The sequence below is a fragment of the Bos grunniens genome, chromosome 3, assembly GCF_055505025.1.
Source record: "Bos grunniens cultivar Pamir isolate PY7600 chromosome 3, Bosgru_T2T1.0, whole genome shotgun sequence".
NCBI lineage: Eukaryota > Metazoa > Chordata > Mammalia > Artiodactyla > Bovidae > Bos > Bos grunniens.
The window spans coordinates 1,708,121-1,725,786 of NC_141167.1; the positions used below are offsets into that span (position 1 = coordinate 1,708,121).

Below are 17,666 nucleotides of genomic sequence, written 5' to 3' on the forward strand. Positions count from 1 at the left end.
ACATGGACCAGCCTCCCCATCTCCCCCACCTGCCAGGCCCCCATCCACACACGTCCATACACACACAACCTCCAAGCCCACACCCACCCACCTTTCCACACACCGTCTGTCTGCACCCCACAGCCTCGAGATGCCCACCTTCCATACACAGCACTCCTCACTGCTGCATACACACTCACACACTAACGTAAACCTGCCAAATCCCCCACAGACCTACGCACCCTCAGCTCCTCACCCACCTCTGTTGCACACACACCCCAATATCCAAACTTCCTGCACACACAAAATAAGACCCCTGTTCCCCAGCCCACAAATAGTTACTAACCAGATGCCCACCTACACGCTCACACACATCCCTACCAACTGCTCACCTCCACCACCCCTCACACCCCTGTCCTCACACACCTGCTACCCCAGCCCAGTCCCCACACAAGCCCCCAGGAACCAACCCCCTCACCCCCCACATACCCACACCATTCCTCCCCACATGCACAGTCATCCCATCCTTCCCCACAGAACCGCCTTGCACCCTGTTACACATACACACCCACCATCCATCATAATCCTCCCCACCCCCACACTCACCAGCCCACCCACAGCCACGCACGTCCACTCACCCTCACACCAGCTCGTGGCCGCCGACCACCTCATAGCTGCATGCCCACACATGACCTCCCTGTCCCGTCGGGTCAGGGGCTGTGAAGGTACCATGGCCTGAGTTCAGCAGGGCGGGGGATGCCTAGACAACAAGCGGGTGTTTGCTCAGTTCAGGAGGCTGGAGACCGAGCTCCGGGAGCAGGCGTGGCCGGTTCTGGGGAGGGCTGCTTCCTGGCTCCTCGACACGGGAGGGAGAGCGTGCACTTCCTCTTTTTACAGGGTACTAATCCCACCAGAGGGGTCTGCCCCATCACCCCAAAGCCCCCATCCAAGTCTCGTGGCGTTGGGGTTAGGCTTTCAGCAAATTAATCTTGGAAGGATACAGGTGTGTCCATAACACCCCCCTGCCCCCGACTCAAACACAAACCTCCCCTACCCTGTCACCTGCACACCGCCCACCACACAAATGACGACTGTCAGCCCCAGAGGGGGCGTGATGATGGGAAATGAGCAGGTCCCCAGTGAAACGTGGGCACTGCTGAGCACAGCCACGAGGGCGTAATGGAGAGAGGGGAGCAGGACATGTAGTGGAAGATACCGTGATGAAAACACCCCAAATCTGTTGAAAATTGTCAACCTATATACCCAGAGAGCTTAATGAACTCCCAATAGGATAAACACAGACACCCACAGACACACGACAGTTAAAATACTGAGACCGAATGATTCGTCACAAGGGGACCCCAGTGAAGTCAGCAGTTGGCCCCTCGTCAGAAGCCACGAAGGCCAGGAGGCAGTGGTATGTCATAGTCAAGTGCTCAAAGCGGTAAGCTTCAGCTGAGAATCCTACATCCAGCGAAGCTGGAGGAAGGTGACAGAAAGGCATTCCTGAAGAAGGAACCCTTGAGAATTTGTCCCTCGTAGTCCTGCTTTACAGGAAGTACTAAAGCACGTAACTCCAGATGGAAATCAAGTCCCCCATGTGCATAAAGAGCACTCGCAGAGCTAATTGTAAAAATAAAAAATAAATGCATGTTTTCTTAACAGGTTTAAAAAGAAATTTGCATGATTTATATATAACCACTTTATAGAAACATTACTATAAGCATATACGTATGGATTTTATTTATTGTAATCCTGGTGGCTCAGGTGGTAAAGAATCCATCTGCAATGCGGGAGACCTGAGTTCGATCCCTGGGTTGGGAAGATCCCCTGGAGAAGGGAACGGCTACCCACTCCAGTATTCTGGCCTGGAGAATTCCATGAGCTGTATGGTCCATGGAGTCGCAAAGAGTCAGATTACTGAGTGACTTTCACTTTCAAGGAAATAACAAAAGTATAGTTTAAAATAATTAAAGAAATTAAACATTACATTTAAAAGTATTCACTTAATGCAAAAAAGTAAATAAAGGAGGAGTAGAAGGACGAAAATACAAGACACGCAGAAAACAAAACGTGAAACAGCAAACGTAAACCCAGCGGTGTCAGGGATAACGCCAAGTGTGAGTGGACCGAATGATACAGTCAAGAGGCAGAAACCAGTAAACCCAGCGGTGTCAGGGATAACGCCAAGTGTGAGTGGACCGAATGATACAGTCAAGAGGCAGAAACCAGTAAACTCAGCGGTGTCAGGGATAACGCCAAGTGTGAGTGGACCGAATGATACAGTCAAGAGGCAGAAACCAGTAAACCCAGCGGTGTCAGGGATAACGCCAAGTGTGAGTGGACCAAATGATACAGTCAAGAGGCAGAAACCAGTAAACCCAGCGGTGTCAGGGATAACGCCAAGTGTGAGTGGACCGAATGATACAGTCAAGAGGCAGAAACCAGTAAACCCAGCGGTGTCAGGGATAACGCCAAGTGTGAGTGGACCGAATGATACAGTCAAGAGGCAGAAACCATTAGACGAATAAAAATAAGAAAAGTCTATTTACATGCTCCCCACAGGAGACATATTTTAGACTCAGTGATGCAAAGAGATTGGAAGTAAAATGAAAACAGAATCTTACATCATGAAAATCACAACCACGAGAAGGCTGGAGTAGCTACACTTATGTCACCTAAAAGTGGACTTTAAAGCAAAAATATTACGGACAATAAAGAGGGACATTTTTAAATGATGAAAGAGTCAGTTAATCAGGGAGATAAAGTAATTATAAACCTATATACATCTACCAGCAGACACCCAAATAAACAAAGCAGAAAAGACACACGTGAAATGCAACATAAATATTCAATAATAAAATGGTTGGAGATGTCAATTTCCGATGTTCAATAATTTGTAGAAAATCTAGGCACAAAATTATAGAGAAAAGAAGATTGAGCAATACTGTTAGACTAGAGAGGACAGGGAATCCTGGCGTGCTACAGTCCATGGGGTCACAAAGAGTTGGGCACGACTCAGTTGACTGAACACACACACACACACACACACACACACACACATTGGACCACGAGACCTAATTCATTTACAGACACTATAACCACCAAGCTTCAGATGCATATTCTTCTCAAGTGCATGTGGGATGTTGTTCAGGGCAGACCATGTGCCCGGTCAAAAGAACACCCCCCCCCCCCAAACTCTTAATACATTTATAGGCATAGAAAGAATGCAAATTAGGTACTCTGGCCACAACAGAATGGAATTAGAAATGAGTATAACAGGAAGACATTTGGAGATATCACATAAAACAATATGCTTCTAAATAACCAGGGGGTCAAAGAAGAAATTAAAAAAGCAATTAGAAAGTACTTTGGTATGAATGCAGAAGAAGACAACATATCAAAACTCATGGAATGCAGCTAAAGCAGTGATTGCAGGGAATGTATAGCTATGAATGCTTATATTAAAAGGAAAATCTCAATCAATAACCTAACCGTGCTCCCTAAAACACCTGCAAAAGGAGAGCTCACTAAACCTGAAGTAAGCTAGTTTGCCACTAGATAAATGTATGTGTGTCTTTTAGAGAGAATATTAGTGAAATACAGGATAGAAAAGTAATAGAGAAAATCAGTAAACCTTGGAAATGGTTCATTGAAAAAATCAGGAAAACGGATACATTTGGCTAGATTTACCAGGAAAAAAATGAAGACTCAAATTACTAAAAGCAGAATTAAAAGAGTAGACATTACTACCAAACATTTAGGAGTGAAAAGAATTATGAGAGAATACTATGAACAACTTTATGACAACGAGTTGGAGCACCAATGAAACGGACAAGTTGCTGAAAACATAGCATGTACCCCAACTCATTAAAGAGGGAATTAAAAATCTGCCCAGATTTATGACAATTAAAAAGATTGCGTAAGTAACAAAAAACCTCCAAACAAAGGGAAACCCAGGCACAGATGGCTCCACTGGTAAAGTATACCAAACATTTAAAATGGAATTAGCACAAATCCTTTTCATGAGAAAATTAAAGAGAAAGGAACACTTCCTAACTTACGAAGCCTCATTACTGATTCCAAAGCCAGACAATAGCATTATAAGAAAACTAAAGACCAATATCCTTTATGAATATAAATGCAAAAATCTACAACAAAATACTAATGAACTGGGACTTCCCTGACAGTCTAGTGGCTAAGTCTCTGTGCTTCCAAGGCAGGGGCACAAGGCCCATCCCTGGTTGGGCAACTAAGATCCCCATGCTGCACACTGTGGCCAGCAATACACATACAGCAGCAAAGCAAACTCAGCATCGTGCCAAAGAACTGCCTACCGTGACTGAGTGGGATCTACTCCAGAAATGCAAAGATGGTTTAACAACAACAAAATTGTCAATGCAATATACTACACTATTAAAATGAAAGAAAAAATTCAATTGATGTAAAAACAGAAAACTGATGTAGAAAATCCAACATCCTTTCATGATGAAACACAACAAAGGAGAGAAGGGCATTGCTTTAACCTGATGAACGGCGCCTGAGAGAAAACCCCCACCGCACACATCAAGTCAGTGTTGAGAGGCTGGGCACACGCTCACCCCAAGGTCGGGAAGAGGACGGAAACATGTTCTCTCCCCACTTCCGTGTAACATTGTACCAGAATTGTAAACTATGCAATTAGACAAGAAAAATGAAGGAAAGGCATCTGATTTGCAAAGGAGAGTTAAAGTTACATCTTGCTTTATCGCCAGCTCCCCCAGAAGCGTCACTCTGGTGCCAGTTGGTTCGGGAGGCTACGTTGGCCCTGCCCAGTCTGTCACTCACAGAGCTGCTTCCGGACCCCACAACGGCATGGGGAGTGGTCCTGGGGGCTGGGGGGCATGAAGAGCGAGGAAGGAGGGTCTCCCACATTCTCTACTCTCCTGGCCAACGGGTGTTTCTTTGTGGGGCTCCTCGTGTTAAGGGGTGCCGGGGGAGTGGAGGATGCGTGGCCTTCCTTGAGAGGACTGATGCGTTGTCTAAGGACGGGAAAGCAGAGGGTGCGGTTCAGCATCAGCTGATTACTGTGGGGGGCTCGCTGCTCTCCTGTCCCCCAGCCCTCTGGGCGTCCTGCCTCCAGTGGCCAGAGAGCAGAGCCAAGGGTCTCTAGACCAGAGGGGCGTGTGAGCTGGCCAAGGCCAGAGGGAACCTGGTGCTGCCCCGTGGCCATTAAAGGTGGAGTTGGGAACCCGGAGCTGGGGCCAACGGCCAGGAGGCTTGCAGAGTTCATGGATGCACCCTGCTCTGCACCCTCGGACCTGCTGGGGGCCGCTCAAGCACTGTGCTGCCCACCCCGCCTGCCTTGCAGGGCCAGGGAGGGGGCTCACTGGGTGGTGGAGGCGGGCAGCACAGTGCCGCCCTCCACACGTGGGCATCATGCACGACCGGGGGCCGTGGAGGCTGACGTGGGTCTCTCTTGGTGCAGCGGAGCTGGCCCCCTGCCTCCGGCTGAAGCGGAGGGGCGGTATGCCCAAGGGGCAGGACCTGCTGGAGCAGGAGCAGTAAGTGCTGGGTGCTGCCCGGCTGGGTGGTGCTGCTGAGCCCGCCGCGACCTCCCTGCCTGGGGCAGGGTAGCTCCCGAGAGGCCCAGCTCTGCTGCCGGCCATGGCTCAAGCCAGGATGGGGGCGGGGGGGGTTGCAGGCTCACCTGTGGACTGGCCTCTGTGGCTCTGGGTGGGTTCCATGGCCCCAGGCGGGGGGAGTGGCTAAGTGGAGGTGAGCCCAGCTCTGCTGCTCGGAGACGCCCCCCACCCCTGTCAAGGCGGAGGTGCTGCCCTGCGCCCGACACCCTCCCTGCCCCTCCACTGCTGGCCCCCTTGGGCCTCAGCTCTGCCCCGTCCCTGCTGTTGGGGGCAGTCTCTGGATGCCCAATGCTGTGTTATCCCCATGGGCATCCCAGATAGTTTCTGCCCAGGAAACCCTGGTGGGCAGGGTGGGGGTAGGTGGGCAGGAGGGGGAAGGGCATGCACCCAGCTCACTGCCCCATGCCCCCTGCAGGCCCACCCAGAACCGGCTCCCCCACTGCAGACTCCTTCCACCCCCTTGCCATGGTGATGATGTGAGGGTCTCCGAGTAGGGGGGTGTCATTTCCTGCCCGCTCGGGTTGGCCAGCACAGGGTGGGGGTTTGTTTCCTGTTCTTGGTAGCACTGGGCTGGACATGCTTAGACCAGGGCTCACAAGCCGGCCGCTCTGAGCGCGGGACGTGGCGGGTCCCGGCGCCCAGGGCCTCAGGCACACGTGCCGGGTGCCCCCTGACTGCCTGCCCACTCCCTTGTAGGATTCCCTTCTTCAAGTTCTGCTACCAGTGCGGCCGCTCCATCGGGGTGCGCCTGGCACCGTGCACCCGCTGCTATGGGATCCTGACCTGCAGCAAGTACTGCAAGACCAAGGCCTGGTCCGACTTCCACAAGAAGGACTGCAATGCCCTCACGGCCATCGGTGAGTCCAGGCGGTGGCTGGGCTGCTGCAGGGCTGGCAGGGTGACCCCGGTCGTGCCCCGAAATCTCCCCAGTTCAAGCCACTTTGTGGAATTCCTCGGGAGGGGGCTGTGTGGGGACAGGAGGCACGCAGGGAGGAGAGCCCGGGGCTGAGGGCGATGACTTTCCCTGGCCCTGCTGCTACGGCGAGGCCGCTGGTGGGTGGGGCGCTGTGCAGAACTGTCCCCTGGGACATGGCTAGGCAGCCTGGGCCCTGTTGGGGTCGGGGTGGGGGGAAGCAGGGATGCCCTGTTCTTTCTTAGACCCTGTCCTCGGCTCCAGTGAAGGCTGGACGGACCCCTGCCCTTGGGCCCGTGCCCCTGGAGCATCCCCTCCATTTCCCACTCTATGAAATGGGTCTTTTAGTAGCAGACTGCTGTGGGGGGCACCCTGGATCTGGCCACAGCGCCCTCACCTCAGGGGCTGCAGGACAGAGGCCTCATCTCTGAGGAGCAGTTACCTGGTTCTCACCGTGTATCCCGCACACGTGTGAGCTCTGAGCAGAGCGTGCCTGTGCAGCACTCACCCCACATCGGGCCCTGGGCTCCGGGTGCCCCTGCTGTGGTGGAAAGAGGGGAGGCCCAAGAGCAGAGACTGCTCTGGGCGGTGCTTCCAGCAGCTGCCACTGTCCTGTGCGGGCATGTGGGCTCCTCAGGGACGTCCCGGTCCCTCACCTCCAGGCTCCCCGCTCCCTGCCAGTTTCTTATCCAGGGGAGCAGCAGGAGGAGGAGTCCTTGAGGGTGGATGGATCTCAGTGAAGAAGCAGCGCTGGGCTCTGCGGCCAGGCAGGCTGGGCTGCCGGTCCCCTCTGCTGGTACCCGCCTGTGGGGCTGCCTCTGGGCTGCTGGCCCTGAGGACTCTAGGGCAGGGGTTCTGCTCACTGACCCTGAAATAAAGCAGCCCCGCTGGAGGGGTTTTAACCCTCTCCACCCTGACCTGGCTTCCCAGGTGGCTCTGGTGGTAAAAGAACCCGCCTGCCAGTGCACGACACATAAGAGACGCAGGTTTGATCCCTGGGTGGGGAAGATCCCCTGGAGGCGAGCATGGCAGCCCACTCCAGTGTTCTTGCCTGGAGAACCCCAGGGACAGAGGAGCCCGGTGGGCGACAGTCCATGGGACCCCAAAGACTCAGCATGACTGAAGCCACAGCAGGCATGCATGCAGCCCTACCCAGGCCAGGGGCTCTGCATCTGGTCTCGCTGGCCCCCTGGCCTTGGCTGTCTGTCGGAGAGGAGGGCGGTGTGTGCACATCAGGACTGGAGTGTGCTCTGGAGGTGCTGCCGGGAGGTGGGGATGTCTGGGCTCATCACAGCTCACAGGAGGTGGGGCGGCACCTCCCGTTCCTGCCCACGGGCTCCAGGATGCCCACTAGTGGCCAGGGCATCCGTTTCTTCCACGTGCATTTACTGAACATCTGCTTTGCCAGGGCTGTTCTAGGGGGGCTGGTGGATGTGGGAATCACCCCCAGTTGAGATGGAGGGGGAAACTAGAGGGTGACCGTGAACCAAGAATGGGGGTCCCGGGTGGCGTGTCTGCCCCCATGGAGGGGCAGGAGGAGGGGTGGTGAGGTGTGAGGGCCGGGGACCCCATCTTCTAGCAGGAAGGTGGGAGGTGCTCCAGGGAGGGGCTTGCTGCTGAGAGCAGAATGGTGGGGGGCGGGGTGGGCAGGTGGCAGAGAAGGTGGAGGGGGTTGCAGCCCAGCAGGGGAGGACCCCCCCAACCCAGAAGGCTTTTCGCTGGTCAGGGCGGTGTCTGCAGCCGTGCTGGTTTGGCCTGATTTCCAGGGTGTCTTGTCGAGGGCCGGGCTCCCTCGTGGGGCTCCCTCCTTCCCCGAGGGAAGTTCGCTGGGGGCCGTCCCCTCTGCTGCTCCCGGCAGGGCTGAGGAAGGCAGCTGGGCAGAGGAGAGGGCCTGGCCGTCGCCCTGGAGCTGGGCTAGCTGTGCAGAGGGGCTCCCCGTGGAGGCTGCGGGTGGGCCTCTGGACCTGCCTCAGCCAGTTCTGGCTGCAAGCCACCCTGGGACACATAACGTGGCTGTGAAGCACCTTCCTGGTACATCTGCCAGAAGGAAACCTTCCTAACGATGACTTCTTACAAGTTACAGAACATGTATACACAAAAGTAAGAAATGGGAAATAAGTTATCCCAGCACCTGGAAATTACCATGGTCGATACTGGTGTGTGTGCTTCCAATTTCATCTGAGAGTCTATATAGACACCAGTGGGAACAGTGACAGACTTTATTTTCTTGGGCTCTAAAGTCACGGTGGATGGTGACTGCAGCCATGAAACTAAAAGATGCCTGGAAGAAAAGCTATCACAAACCTAGACAACATATTAAAAAGCAGACACATCACTTTGCTGACAAAGGTCTGTACAGTCAAAGCTATGGTTTTCCCAGTAGTCACGTATGGATGTGAGAGTTGGACCATGAAGAACGCTGAGTGCTGAAGAATTGATGCTTTTGAACTGTGCTGTTGGAAAGGACTCTTGAGAGTCCCCAAGCCAGTCTATCCTAAAGGAGATCAGTCCTGGGTGTTCATTGGAAGGACTGATGTTGAAGCTGAAACTCCAATACTTTGGCCACCTGATGTGAAGAGCTGACTCATTTGAAAAGACCCTGCTGCTGGGAAAGATTGAGGGCAGGAGGACAAGGGGACGACAGAGGATGAGATGGTTGATGGCATCACCGACTCAATGGACATGAGTCTGAGCAAACTCCAGGAGTTGGTGATGGACAAGGAGGCCTGGTGTGCTGCAGTCCATGGGTTTCAAAGAGTCTGACATGACTTAGCGACTGAACAGAAGACATCATATGTAATGCGTGTTTACAACACGCACATACATGCACATCTAAAGCGGGAGCATGGTCATATTGTAGTCTAGGCCCTGAACATCTTTCTGTGCTATTTATCTGCAACATCATTTTCCCCAAATGAAGACAGTCTTCATTCTGGTTGTGCAAGATGAACTCAGCATAAAGCATCCCAGTCTACTCAAGGATAATGCCCCGAACGTGTTTAGATTTTAATCTGTGCACACGTGCACACATGTCCTCCAGCACTCCATGCACACACGTGTGCTTTTCCATGCACTCCATCTGTCCATCCACCCATCAAAACAAAGGTTCACTTTGAGCCTCAGCTTGCTGTCCTAGCGCCCTGTGGGGTCCTGTTGCTCCCACGCAGGAACCCCAGCATGTCTGCCCGACGTGCCTTTGATGGGCCTGGAGGCTCACCGTCCATGTGTGCAAGGCCGCTGCACGCACGCTGTTGGCCCATTTTCCACTTTGTCTAAATTCACGGGGATTAGCTCTTCAGACCTTTGTTCTGCGTCCAGGGCTCACCCTCTGGAGGTCATTGGTCGTGTCCCTCCCCCGCCCTGCCAGCCCTGGGCTCTGGTGGTGTCGGCCTGTCCAGTCCCTGGGGTGCTGCACGCCTCAGCTCACAGCTCACTTCCACACGTCGATTCTGCATTTGTTTTTCCTCTTGCCTGCTTCTCCTGGGGAGGTTTGCTCTCCCTGACTCGTGAGGACTCCCTAAAGCACACCCCACCCCGCCTCCGGCTGCCACGGGAAGGGCCTTCTCCCGGTTGAACTTGGCCATGTGGAAGTGTCTACTCTGCGGTCCACTCCATCCATCCTGTCCTTGAGGGCCCAGTTTGCTAGCGTGCTTAGGAAGCAACCCTGGATGAGACTGTACGAGGCTGCGCCCAGATTCTACAAACGATTTTCTTACACTGTGGTTTTCACCTGCTTACCTGTAACTTTTCATTCTTTCTGGAGTTATTTCTCCACTCTTCTCCAGTGGCATGTTGGGCACCTACTGACCTGGGGAGTTCATCTTTCAGGGTCCTACCTTTTTGCCTTTTCATACTGTTCATGGGGTTCACAAGGCAAGAGTGCTGAAGTGGACCACGTTTTGTCAGAACTGTCCACCATGGCCCGTCCGTCTTGGGTGGCCCCACATGGCATGGTTCATAATTTCATTTAGACAGACAAGGCTGTGGTCCATGTGGTCAGATTGGTTCATTTTCTGTGACGGTGGTTTTCATCCTGTCTGCCCTCTGATGGAGAAGGATGAGAGGCTTATGGAAGCTTCCTGATGGGAGAGACTGACTGAGGGGGAATCTGGGTCTTGTTCCAATGGACGGAACAGTAAGTCTTTAATCCAATTTTCTGTTGAAGGGTGGAGCTGTGTTCCCTCCCTGTTATTTGACCTGAGGCCAAACTATGGTGGAAGTGATGAGGATAATGGTGACCTCCTTCAAAGGTCCCATGATGCACTGCTGCCCTCAGTGCCCCCGACCGTGCAGCAGGCCACCGCCGACCCACGCCGCTGCCGAAGACTCCTGAACACTCACGGCAAGTCTGAGTCAGCCTCCTGTGGGGTCACTGCTCCTTTCTCCTGGGTCCTGGTGCAAACAAGGTTCTGTTTGTGCCCTCCAGGAGTCTGTTTCCCCTTTCCTGACTAAGTTCTGGCAGCTCCATGGTGGAGTTAATGGCAACCTCCTCCAAGAGGGCTTATGTCACACCAAGTCTGCGGTACCTAGAGCCCCTACCACTGCAAGCAGGCCATGCTGACCCATACCTCCACAGGAGACACCCAAAGACAGATCTGACTCAGTATCTGTGGGGTCTCTGGGTCCTCGTGTGCACAAGGTATGTTTGAGCCCTGTAAGCGTCTCTGGCAGGTATGGGGATGATTCCAAACACGGTTTTCCCCTCCTACTATCTCTGTGGCTTCTCCTTTGCCCTTGGATATGGGGTATCTCCTCACAGTCCCTCCAATGGCTGTGAGATCAGTGGAGAAATAACTCCAGAAAGAATGAAGAGATGGTGCCAATGCAAAAACAACACCCAGTTGTGGATGTGACTGGTGATGGAAGTAAAATCTGATGCTGTAAAGAGCAATACTGCATAGGAAACCTGAAATGTTAGGTCCATGAATCAAGGCAAATTGGAAGTGGTCAAACAGCAGATGGCAAGAGTGAACACTGACATTTTAGGAATCAGCAAACTAAAATGGACTGGAATGGTTCAATTTAACTCAGATGACCATTATATCTACTACTGTGGGCAAGAATCCCTTAGAAGAAATGGAGTAGCCATCATAGTCAACAAAAGAGTCTGAAATGCAGTACTTGGATGTAATCTCAAAAGTGACAGAATGATCTCTGTTTGTTTCCAAGGCAAACCATTCAATATCACAGTAATCCGAGTCTATGCCCCAACCAGTAATGCTGAAGAAGCTGAAGTTGAATGATTCTATGAAGACCTACAAGACCTTCTAGAACTAACACCCCAAAAAGATTTTTATTATAGGGGAATGGAATGCAAAAGTAGGAAGTCAAGAGATACCTGGAGTAACAGGCAAATTTGGCCTTGGAGTACAGAATGAAGCAGGGCAAAGGCTAATAGAGTTTTGCCAAGAGAATGCACTGGTCATAGCAAACACCCTCTTCCAACAACACAAGAGAAGGCTCTACACATGGACATCACCAGATGGTCAACAGTGAAATCAGATTGATTATATTCTTTGCAGCCAAAGATGGAGAAGCTCTATACATTCAGCAAAAAAAAAAAAAAGACTGGGAGCTGACTGTGGCTCAGATCATGAACTCCATATTGCCAAATTTGGACTTAAATTGAAGAAAGTAGGGAAAACCACTAGACCATTCAGGTATGACCTAAATCAAATCCCTTACAATTATACAGTGGACGTGAGAAATAGATTTAAGGGACTAGATCTGATAGACAGAGTGCCTGAAGAACTATGGACAGAGGTTCGTGACATTGTACAGGAGACAGGGATAAAGACTATCCCCAAGAAAAGGAGACGCTAAAAGGCAAAATGATTGTCTGGGGAGGCCTTAAATAGCTATGGAAAGAAGCAAAAGTGATCAGTGCAAAGAAATAGAGAAAAACAACAGAATGGGAAAGACTAGAGATCTCTTCAAGAAAATTAGAGATACCAAGGGAACATTTCATGCAAAGATGGGCTCGATAAAGGACAGAAATGGTATGGACCAAACAGAAGCAGAAGATATTAAGAAGAGGTGGCAAGAATACACAGAAGAACTATACAAAAAAGATCTTCATGACTCAGATAATCATGATGGTGTGATCACTCACCTAGAGCCAGATATCCTGGAGAGTGAAGTCAAGTGGGCCTTAGAAAGCATCACTACGAACAAAGCTAGTGGAGGTCATGGAATTCCAGTTGAGCTATTTCAGATCCTAAAAGATGATGCTGTGAAAGTGTTGCACTCAATATGCCAGCAAATATGGAAAACTCAGCAGTGGCCACAGGACTGGAAAAGGTCAGTTTTCATTCCAATCCCAAAGAAAGGCAATGCCAAAGAATGCTCAAACTACCGCACAATTGCACTCATCTCACACACTAGCAATGGAGAAGGAAATGGCAACCCACTCCAATGTTCTTGCCTGGAGAATCCCAGGGATGGAGGAGCCTGGTGGGCCGCCGTCTATGGGGTCGCACAGAGTCGGACACGACCAAAGCAACTTAGCAGCAGCAGCAGCAGCACACGCTAGCAAAGTAATGCTCAAAGTTCTCCAAGCCAGGCTTCAACAGTACATGAACTGTGAACTTCCAGATAGTCAAGCTGGATTTAGAAAAGGCAGAGGAACCAGAGGTCAAATTGCCAACATCTGCTGGATCATCAAAAAAGCAAGAGAGTTCCAGAAAAACATCTACTTCTGCTTTATTGACTCTGCCAAAGCCTTTGACTGTGTGGATCACAACAAACTGTGGAAAGTTCTTAAAGAGATGGGAATACCAGACCACCTGAGCTGCCTCCTGAGAAACCTGTATGCAGGTCAGGAAGCAACAGTTAGAACTGGACATGGAACAACAGACTGGTTCCAAATAGGAAAAGGAGTACGTCAAAGCTGTATATTGTCACCCTGCTTATTTAACTTATATGCAGAGTATATTATGAGAAATGCTGGACTGGATGAAACACAAGCTGGAATCTAGATTTCCAGGAGAAATATCAATAACCTTAGCTATGCAGATGACACCACATTTATAGCAGAAAGTGAAGAAGAACTGAAGTTCTTGATGAAAGTGAGAGTGAAAAAGTTGGCTTAAATTTCAACATTCAGAAAACTAAGATCATGGCATCTGGTCCCATCACTTCATGGCAAATAGATGGGCAAACAGTGGAAACGGTGAGAGACTGTGTTTTTGGGCTCCAGAATCACTGCAGATGGTGACTGCAGCCGTGAAATTAAAAGACTTCCTCCTTGGAAGAAAAGTTATGACCAACCTAGAGAGCATATTAAAAAGCAGAGACATTACTTTGCTGACAGAGGTCTGTCTAGTCAAAGGTATGGTTTTTCCAGTAGTCACGTATGCATGTGAGAGTTGGACCATAAAGAAAGCTGAGTGCCAAAGAATTGATGCTTTTGAACTGTGGTGTTGGAGAAGACTCTTTAGAGTCCCTTGGACAGCAAGGAGATCCAGCCAGTCCATCCTAAAGGAAATCAGTCCTGAATATTCATTGGAAGGACTGACGCTGAAGCTGAAACTCCAATACTCTGTCCACCTGATGTGAAGAACTGACTCACTGGAAAAGACCCTGATGCTGGGAAAGATTGAAGGTGGGAAGAGAAGGGGACGACAGAGGATGAGATGGCTGGATGGCATAACTGACTCGATGGACGTGAGTCTGAGTGAACTCCGGGAGTTGGTGATGGACAGGGAGGCCTGGCGTGCTGCGGTCTATGGGGTTGCAAAGAGTCGGACACGACTGAACGACTGAACTGAACTGAACGTGTAACTGTATAGTCAGCCTAGAGTTCATTTTGGTGCAGGGCGTGAGAGCCGCCTGGCTGGAGCTCACTTCCCGGGATTAGTGGTGACTAGTGTCCCCTTCCGTTTGCTGCCCGTCCTGGGTGCTGGCCCACCGCCCGGGCACAGCCGCACCAGAGCTCCTGCTCTCTGAGATGCACCGTTTGTTGTCCGTACTCACTCAGTCGATTGAGTGTCAGGTTCGGGAATGTCTTGTCGGGGGCTGTACTTATTCTCAGTGTTTCGTCTGGGAGACAGTCGGCCGCTTTCCTGTGCTGTCTTCCAGTCAACCACGGGTTGCGTTGTTTAATCCTTTCCGTTGCGTGGGAATCACTGTCATCCGCTTTCACACCTCGCACCGGCTGCTCAGCTCCGCCTTCATTGTAGGTTCCCCGACGCTGCCACGGCCGTGTGTCCCCTCCTGCCCCCGGCCGCCCCCGAGGCGATGGCCACTCCTCTGTGGTATACCTGTGCCCTGAGTGCCTCCCCGCCGCGCAGCGTGTCCCGGGCTCCCAGGACCCTGCAAAGGCCAAGGACACGGGTCCCCGATCCGCAGGGCCCACATTCCAGGAGGCAGAGGCCTGGTGTGGAGAAGGCCACAGCTGCCGGCCTCGGCCAGGGCAGGAGCGGTGTCCGTGGCTGACCTGCAGCTGCTGCGGCGAGCCCCAGTGCCCTCCCTGGGGGCCCGGCCGCAGGCCCCCCAGCATGCAGCCGCGCAGGCAGCCGTGGCCGCCGCTTGTCCCCGGCTCTCTGGGTGGTCAGCTGTGGGCTCTGCGGCCCATGACGCCCGGTCCATCCCTTCCCGGGCCCGCTGGTTGAGGCCGCGGTGAATGCTGCGCCCTCTGTGACTTCCCGGGAGCGCTCTCGGCCTCTGGTTTAACAGCAGGGCTCAGGGCCTGCCTTCCTGTGGTTGCCCCACTGAAGCCAGACGTCCTGGCTCGCATCTCCCCTGCCCGTGGGCTGCACCCTGCTCTGGTATCTTGCTCCCGAGCAGGTGCCGCGCCCCTGTGTGTTTTCACTTGGGTGGGGCGCTGTCTCCCCAGCCCCACCACCCTCAGGCCACAGGCCAGGGCTGAGCTCACCTCCCTCTCTCTCCTGGAAACTCAGCGCCTCCTGCCTCGCCCCTGGGGGTCACCATGGTGATGGGAGCGTGTGCTCCGTCAGCCCTCGTCCGTGCCCAGCTCTGGGCCGAGGGTCCTCCCTGCCGGCTGCTCCCTTCCCACGTTGCCGTCCTCAGTGACTCCCGCTGGAACGGGGTTGCAACCAAGCCAACGGCCGCCCCCTCAGGCCCCGAGTGCCTCAGGCAGCCAGTTGGGATTTCGGATTCGCGGACGGCTCGGGCTGGGCTCCTCTCTCCTGTGGACAGACTCAGACTGTGTAGGGGCCTGGCACTGCCAGTGTGCGTGGAGCAAAGTGGATGTCACTCATCCCTGGGGCTCCTGCAAAGCCAAGCTTCCTTTCCAGAAAGTTCTGTGCTCTTACAGAGGTTCCCCCTCCCCGCTTCTGTCCTCTGAGTGAGAAGAGGCGCCCATATCCTGCCTCCCTTCTCTGGCTGCTGGGCGGGCCACCCGGCCCCTTAGCTCTCTGAGAACTTGGAGCTGCGGTCACTCAGGCTGCAAGCGGGAGGGCTCCCAGCAGGCCAGGGAGGCCCCACCTGTCCCCCTACGGCCTGGGCCCCGGGGAGCCTGTGGACCCTCCCTTGTGGGCCCGCCCCATCATCATCGTGGGGGATGGTTCGTCATCTGCTGGAGGCTGTTGGGTGGGGTACATGCCGGGTCCCTGGGTAGCGGTGCTCAGGGCCATCTGCTCAGGCTGCCTGCTGGGGGCTGGGCTGAGAGCTGGCCTGGTCTGGTCCCTCCAGTGCTTGGCTGAGCGTCAGGGAGAGGAGAGAGCGAGCCCACGAACAGGCAGTGGGGACCACATAGCAGTGATAAGCGGGGGTCAAAGTGACTGATGGGGGTCACGGTTTGGCCAGGGGGGTTGCAGGGGTCAGAGTTCAGTGCAGAAATGGTCAGTGTGTGGGAGCATCTGGGAGGCGGGGCTGCGGAGAAAAGTGGGGAGGGGGAGGGGGGAGAGGAGGGGCAGGGGAGGAAGGGTTGATGGAGGGGGAGGGGGAAGGGGAGGGGAGGGAGGGACAGGGGAGACAGGGCGTGGTGGGTTGGGGTTTCTCCTGCCCTGTTCAACTGAGGCGGATGCATGTGTAAGTGTGTGTCCATGTGTGCCTGTCAGTGTGCAGAGGGTCATGCCAAGTGGCTGGAGGGCCGGGTTCCCTGGGGCCGCCTCTCCAGACATTTGCTGAAGAGTCAGTCTGCGGGGAGTGAGTGGTCCAAGGCGCTTCGCTTCTCCCCTCCCCCACCTGGCCCCCCTCCCCCCACTCCAGCTCGAGTGTGTGCCCGATGCCCCCTCACCCCGCCCTCCAGGACCCTCACTCTCACCTCCCTGCCCTCCAGGCTTCTCTCTTCCACCCACCTGGACTCCGGCCCTCCTTCGGGCTGGGAAGAGAAGCCCTGTCCACTGCCCCAGACCCGGCCCGAAGGCAGCTGAGGCGGGGCAGGCGGAAGGCAGGACCGCGGAGGGCGCGGTGTCTCAGGGGGATCGTGGGCGACTGCGGAGCGCGGGGCCGCGGTGGCCCTCAGAGTCCGTCATGAGGACGGTGGGGGAGGACGGGGGACAGACGGGGCTGCAGGCGGAGGGCCCAGCGAGCAGGTGGGTGGCCGGCGGTGCCCGAGGTGGGCGTGCCCCAGAGCAGGCGAGCTCTGGGAAGTGGAGCGGTTGATGGGTCCCTTTTGGAGCAGGGGAGTCAGGGGCTGGGGGCGGGCCACGGGGACGCTACACTCAGAGCCCATGTCTTCAGCATGAGGGGAGGGGCGGTGCTGGGGTTGGAGGCTGGGGCCTGGGCCAGAGAAGGTCAGGGGAACCTCAGGAGGAGACGGCTGGGGAGCTGGAGCTGGGGCGGTCAGGGAACCCAAGACGGGCGCAGCCTTGGGGGCAGCTTGGGATGGGCAAGGGCGGTGGCATTGGGCCTGGAACGTTGGTGGCTGACATAAAGGGCCTGGAATTTGTGGGTGTCGGGATTCTGCCCAGAAGCCAGCATTCTGTGTTCTGGAGAGGTGGCAGGGGCGCGGGGTGAGTCTCTCTGGAAGGACGCGAAAAACAGGTTTGTGTATTCTGGAGCTTCAGGTGTCCTTCCAGGCCACAGAGTCCCCCAGCTGTAAGTGTGGCATGCTGCAGTCCATGGAGTCGCAAAGAGTTGGACACCACTTGGTGACTGAACAGCAACAACAGTATTCCACTGTATAAATAGGCCACACTTTCTCTACGTTCATCTGTCAGTGGGTACTTAGATTGCTTCCGTAT

At 53.9% G+C, this 17,666-nt stretch overlaps 1 protein-coding gene across 7 annotated transcripts in view; it reads left to right on the forward strand.

Moving 5' to 3' along the window:
• The window catches only part of ANKMY1 (ankyrin repeat and MYND domain containing 1), a 54,263-nt gene that overhangs the window by 27,158 nt on the left and 9,439 nt on the right, over window positions 1–17,666 (forward strand). For 6 of the 7 annotated variants that reach the window (XM_086374986.1, XM_086375025.1, XM_086375004.1 and 3 more), the window contains 2 exons: window positions 5,447–5,522; window positions 6,300–6,460. In XM_086374986.1, coding sequence (XP_086231112.1) covers window positions 5,447–5,522; window positions 6,300–6,460 — 237 coding nt within the window. Of the gene's footprint in view, window positions 1–5,446; window positions 5,523–6,299; window positions 6,462–17,666 lie in introns of those variants that run through there. The other variant, XR_015154568.1, reaches the window with a different exon arrangement.